We start from the raw sequence: 6,135 nt of genomic DNA on the forward strand, positions 1-6,135 counted from the left end.
ATTGGCCATGCTTCTTTACCAGTGTCAACTGAGTTTGAAGCCAACGTGGAAATAAATGACGAAAATAGGAGAAAAATCACTGACCAAAGAGACGGAGAGGGGGCTTCATGAGTTTTCTTTTTGTTTTTTTGTTTTTGAGTTAAATTAATCAGCCATGTCGGCCAGTATTGGTCATGTCTCGTCCTATCTTGGAAATGAAGACAAAGAAAACCAATGCACATTAGCCCAGACGTCAGATCAGAATCTCCACCACAAAAAAACGTTTTGCTCCGCTGGGAACTGATGACGCTCCGGTAAAGATCTTCTGTGCTTACACATGACTTCTGGCCATTTATTTAGCGTAAAATGGACCTGATTGGTTGGAGGATATCTGACTGTTTTCATCTTATTTTACCTTATAATAAAATCCAAGTGGCACGTTGGCAGACATTTATTTGGACACAAATTAAGATTGGCTTAGTGTAATACAAGATAAAGAGCTTCTTAATATCTAGAAAGCTAAAATAGAGTTTCATGATTGCTGTGTCACAATGCATTTGTTCCAATCTGTCAACCATTAAGCGCATTAACGCTGTTTTGCAAAAAAACACCTTAAATTCAAGCAAACGTCGGCTCATAATTCAAAGCAACTTAGACCACGATAAAGGCAGCGTGATGATGCACGGGTCCCAATCACTCTGGGCCACTAGTGTTTATTGATGATGTGACAGAAAACAGAACTCTTAATTATTGGGTGAATGGATGTTAGAGCTGATTGGACGACGTGTCACCGTTCACAGACAGATTAAAACATACTGGGGAAGCAGATCCAGGAGTTTTAAAGGTAAAGATGTGGAATAATTTTAAAAGGCTGAGTCAGAGACCAGACGTCAACACGCTGAAAACAAAACCAAAAAAATACACAAGCAGCTGCAGCAAAGGAAACTCATTCTTTCATGAAGTCCATTCGTTCCAAACTTCAGGCAGCAGCAGCATTAAAACCAAACTTTTATTTATGACTATGGTCATTTCCCTGTAAACGAGGCTCTGAATTTAAAAAAAAAAAAAACAAAGTCAATTTTCAAACGTTTTTTTTTGTTCAGCCTCTCAAATTAAAGCCATAAACATACAAACCAAACGTCGGCACACAGATCTCAGCCAGTCGTTCTGGTGCCAAGCTTCCGTCTCCTGCCTGACTAATCCACCTATGACCACGCCAGAATGCCAAACCAGTCCTCAGCCCTGAGACTCCACTCTTGTGCAGAGTGCAACCTGATGAAAAGAGCACAGCCCTTACTCACAGCTTTCTGCATGACAAGAAGGCCAGATGGCAGTTTCTTACATCAGACCCTGCAGCAGCAACAACAGCCACTAGCAATGGTTTGATAACTGAGAGGGGGACACGGGAAGAACATAGTGTACCGGCAGCAGGCCGTCTGGGAACAAAAAAAACTACTTTGTAAAGGCTTGTGATGGAGTGACGTGTTTATGAGTGTGTGTAAAAGTCAAAACCAGTCCAAGTTTGAACACAATGAGTTATCAGGAGCACTATTAACATAACACTGGTGGAATGAGTCCTTTCCACTGGAGGAAAAACTCTATCACTCAGCTGTGATGACGAAGGAAAGGTAAGCCGAGCTTTAAGCGTAGATCCACATGAATCTCTGTAGGGTAGACGCCTTATTTGTTCACAGAGCAAAACAAAATCAGACTGAAAAGTTTCCACCACAGCAGCAAGTTGTACGTGTGTTTTCATCACTTTCATCATCAGTCGTCGTAAAACCGTGGAGGTCAGGACACGACAGCGCCGCACGTCTGCGCGTATGACCTTTAGATCAAGACAGAAGTTTAGCGCTACGACCTCATCCCGGCGCTGTTTCTCCGCGTCACGTGGCTCGTCGACGTCTATTATTAATCTCACGGATTGGTGTAAACACAGCGAGCCTTTTGGCTGCGTCGTATAATGGTACATCAAACACACAAATGAGACACGCGAGGAATCATCAATGCACAGCCAGAGCTGGTCCCATTAGGCAAACCATTATTAAGATGGATTAACCGCCCGCTGCTGCTCGTCGTCCAACGTGTTCGATTCCTAATGTGCGTTAAACCAACAAATTCGTTTTAATGTAAATAATAACACGAAGTGAATGAAGCACTTTTCTTCTATTTAAACGACTTCCCCGGTGTTATGGGCTGTGCATCAGAAGCAAACACGGAGCCTGAAATGCAAACAACTGTGTGCAAAGGTAAATTCATCACGGCTCCCCTGCAAACACAGTCTCCAAAAACTGAGGAAAGAGACGGGAGTGTCCCACAGAAGTGCCCCCTCTGTGCACACGTTACCCGGCTGCCGCCTGCAGCGACAGACAGACTCTTTTCTCTGCCTCTCTGACTCTCTCTGTGCTGATTCTTACCCACACTGGTGGCTGTCACTGTACTGTGGAGAATACTGCAGCACAACAGGCTCCCTTGCTGGACTCTCCATCACGTCCAATGTCCCATCCCTCAGGTAAGGGTTGCCTGGCAAGTCTCCGTTTACCTCCGAGTGTGTCTCCAGTGGCGGCGGTGGCGGCGGCGGCGGCATGCCCGAGGGCTCCACCGTCTGAGGATCAGGCTCTGTGACCTCCTCCTCCATCAGACTCTTAGATGCAGCGGCGCCTCCTCCAGCAGCAGCAGCACCGCCTGTCCCTCCTGTCCCGCCTGTCCCTCCTGTCCCGCCTGTCCACAAACCACTGAGCCCGGCTGCCTCCACAGTTTGGGCTCGTCCCAGAGCGGCAGCATCGGTTCCCAGAAATCCGCTGTTAATGTTTGAGCAGAGAGAGCAGCAGGTACGGCGGCTACTCTCACACTCCCTCACACTGCTTGGCTCCTTACTCACGCACTCCCTCCCTCCCTCCCTCCCTCCCCTCCCTCCCTTCCTGTGCCTTCCCTCTCTCCCCCCCCTCTTTGCTCTCTCACTAACTCTCCAGTGCAAACATTCCTCCACATGGGGGAAAGTGAGAGGAGAGCTCATTAGAGAGTCCCAATGACAGACTCGGCTCTGTGCTCACACAATACACTGGGAGAGGACGCGCAGATAAATAAGAAAAGAAAAAAAGAAAGAGACTGAGATAGGGGATGAAAAGGGACAGGAAGGAAACAGGAAGACAATAGAAGACTAGAAGGAGAGACCAACAGGACCTGATAAGAAGAAGCTGTGTGTGTGTGTGTGTGTGGTATCTGTGTGGATTGTGCTGGCAGTGCGCCCTGCAGGTTAACACGGGGATGCTGCGAACATTCAAAGAGCGACTCAGCTCTTGTGGAGACGGACGGAAGCTTTGCAACAGCGTGCGCCACCGTGTGGAGCAGGAGAGCGCGCTGGACGCGAGAAGCAGGGGGAGGAATGGGAGGAGGAGGGGGAGTTGATGGTGACCGTGGGTGGATGAAGGTGGCGGGGTGAGGGGGGCTCGGGTGTGAAATCCCAGCAGGTGGTTCAAAGCTCCAACAGCCTACATCATACTGTATGAACGGCGCGCGCACTTCCTGTGAGAGGAGCGTGTCATCAGTGTGACACAATCTATCTATTTATCAATCATCTATCTATTATCAATCATCTATCCATTTATCTATCATCTATCCATTTATCAGCCCAACCAGGCGTTCATGTTCCAATCAAAAGACTCGGATCCTCTGTTCTCAGAGTGAGTGATGTGGTTTTCAAATAAACAGAAGCCAAGAAACAAGTCCGGCTCAAAATGGGGATAATCTCAAGACAACACATCTAAAGCAAGTCAGTGATAAATGATAAGAATTAGAATAATAATTCAAATAAACTCAGGATTCGGTCCAGGCTAAATACACTTAAATGTTTCACGTATTCTCTACCGGACTAATTCATCATCAGCTGCCAAACATGAGAGGAGGACAACAGGTGAGGAGAATAAACCCGAGTAATAACAAACCTCGGTCTGTTCTTTACACCCCTGAACCCCACAACTCACCTTCGAGGGTGTTAAATGTCCGATTCAGTCAAATCCGTGGGTCGAAGCTCGCGGTAGGATCCAGTTTCGAGACTTGAGGCGGACTCCTCGATCAGCCTCGTCGATCGACCCCGACGGCTGATGATTCCTGTTGATCGCACTGAGTTATTCCTTTATTCTGACAGCGCAGCCTGCTCATCTCTTCCCATGGTAGGACCGATGGAGGGGTGATCTCTGGTGCCTTTTCAGATGATAAGTCCTGATACGAAGCAGCAGGGCTCCGCGCATTAATTCATTCATTCGAGTTGGACTTTTCACCAAAACTCTCGTTCGGTGTTTCGGATCCTGTCCCCTTTGTCGTATCCGGTTGTATTAAAGCAAAGTGGAGTCTAATCAGAAGAAAAGAGAAATAAAATAGAAATAATAATGATGATAACAGACCCTTGTGTCAAAGTAAAGATCCATGGACTGAGGATCCAGGCGCTCAGGTGCCGAGCGTCGGTAGATTGATAAGCGCAGCCCGGTGGAGACGGAGACGCTCCGACCAGAATCAATACGCAATCGAGCAGGAAAGCAGCGGATTGGCTGTTTGGACTCGTTTGCTATAATCCTTTAATTGTGTCTTTTTCAAAGCGCGAAACTACTTTTAAAGGCGTTTAATTCAGCAGGACACATGTGTTCCGGGATGGCTGCAGCTTTTATACCAAACAATCTAAACAAGATCGTACGTTAATGTTAAAACAATGTCTTTTCTACCAGCTACAACACTCAGCACTGCACACCGAGCAGCCACAACATTATGACCACCGACAGGAGAAGTAAATAACATTTACACCATCTTGTGATAATTCAGAGTTCTGCTGGGAAACGTTCTTTCATGTGCATGTTACTAAGACATGGAGCACCCACCTACACCAGACCAGACACCTCCACCCCATAGCAATGATGCTCTTTGGTGCAGCTTGATACACACACGCAGGAACAACAACAACAACAAAAAAAAACATGAACAGCACAAGGTGTTGACCTGACCTCCAAATTCACTAGATCCCAAACTGATCAAGTATCTGTGGGATGATCCCCTCAAACTCAACTGTCTTTGAGGCTTAAGAGAGACCTACACAATATTTGGGAGGTGGTCATAATGTTATGCCTGATCGTTGTATTTGCACTTCATTCTCAGGTAGTTTGGCAGTTACTTCGGTTTTCCAATTTTTGCAGCTCTACTTTTTAAATTTGTATAAATATTTATTACCGTATAGACGGGATCTAGGCTCCAGCCCGTCCACGAGCCTCTAGAGTGAAGTGGTCACAGAAAATGAATGAATGAATGAATGAATGAATTCATTACCCTTGGATGGGTAGGCCCTATAGGTTTGCGTAATTTCTTCAAATTTAATTTTATGAACCTGATAGACTCCAACTGGAGCGGCCGACTATATTCCTATTGGCTCCAATCACATTCTGGTTCTCAGATGGAGAAACAAAGACAATACATTTAAATAAAAGGAGTCAATACAAACATTTCTTTCTCCTGCTGCAGATAAAGTCCGATAATTAGTTTTATTTTCTTTACCCCTAACACGCGAGGTAAAATCGACCCACATCAGCCACTGAACTATGAGTGACGTCCAAACAGAGCCACAAACAAGACGGATGAGTCAGAGCAGCTCACGCAGTGATGGACGACTGAATGGAGATGAAACATTGGCTCTGACAGGCTGCATGTGTTTCTCTCGGGATAACAGGGGCTGCTTTGGGACTAAAAAGCTAGAAGTGATGAATGTGGTCAGAGCAGAGCTGACTGAAGGAAGCGACGCCCGCTTAAAGATGAAAAGTTGTTGTTCTTTTAAAGGACAGAGCTGCAGTGACTGAAACCATTAATAAAACATGCACACAGGTTTTCAGCGTATGCACGAGAACGCAGAGTTAATGTAGTTTTGGCTCCTTGTGTTTGTGGATGAGAGGAAAATATTGGACTGAATACCTGAGAGAACAGCGGAGGAAAGCCAGTGAAGAGTCGGCTGGAGCAAAACAAAAGGTGGGATAGGTCGTTCTGCTCTTTATCTCCGGATTTATGCAACTTTGAAGAAAGTCTCTGCGATGGTGACTCTTCTTTTGCATCGAAACAAATACTGTGAGATTATTCGTCACAGAAACCAATACACCCAGGTGTTTGTGTTGCTATGAAAAG

General features: G+C 46.0%; 1 protein-coding gene across 2 annotated transcripts in view; it reads right to left on the reverse strand.

Annotated features, from left to right (window-relative positions):
* The window catches only part of caln1 (calneuron 1), a 63,281-nt gene extending 58,810 nt beyond the window's left edge, over positions 1-4,471 (reverse strand). The window contains exon 1 of one of the 2 annotated variants that reach the window (XM_047595091.1): positions 3,963-4,471. Coding sequence is in view for 1 of the 2 variants with exons in the window: in XM_047595090.1 (XP_047451046.1) it covers positions 2,397-2,617 (221 nt within the window). In the remaining variant the exon portion in view is untranslated. Of the gene's footprint in view, positions 1-2,396; positions 2,844-3,962 lie in introns of those variants that run through there. The other variant, XM_047595090.1, reaches the window with a different exon arrangement.
* Between the last annotated feature and the right edge of the window lie 1,664 nt (positions 4,472-6,135).

The sequence above is a fragment of the Mugil cephalus genome, chromosome 9 (genome assembly GCF_022458985.1).
Source record: "Mugil cephalus isolate CIBA_MC_2020 chromosome 9, CIBA_Mcephalus_1.1, whole genome shotgun sequence".
Lineage (NCBI taxonomy): Eukaryota > Metazoa > Chordata > Actinopteri > Mugiliformes > Mugilidae > Mugil > Mugil cephalus.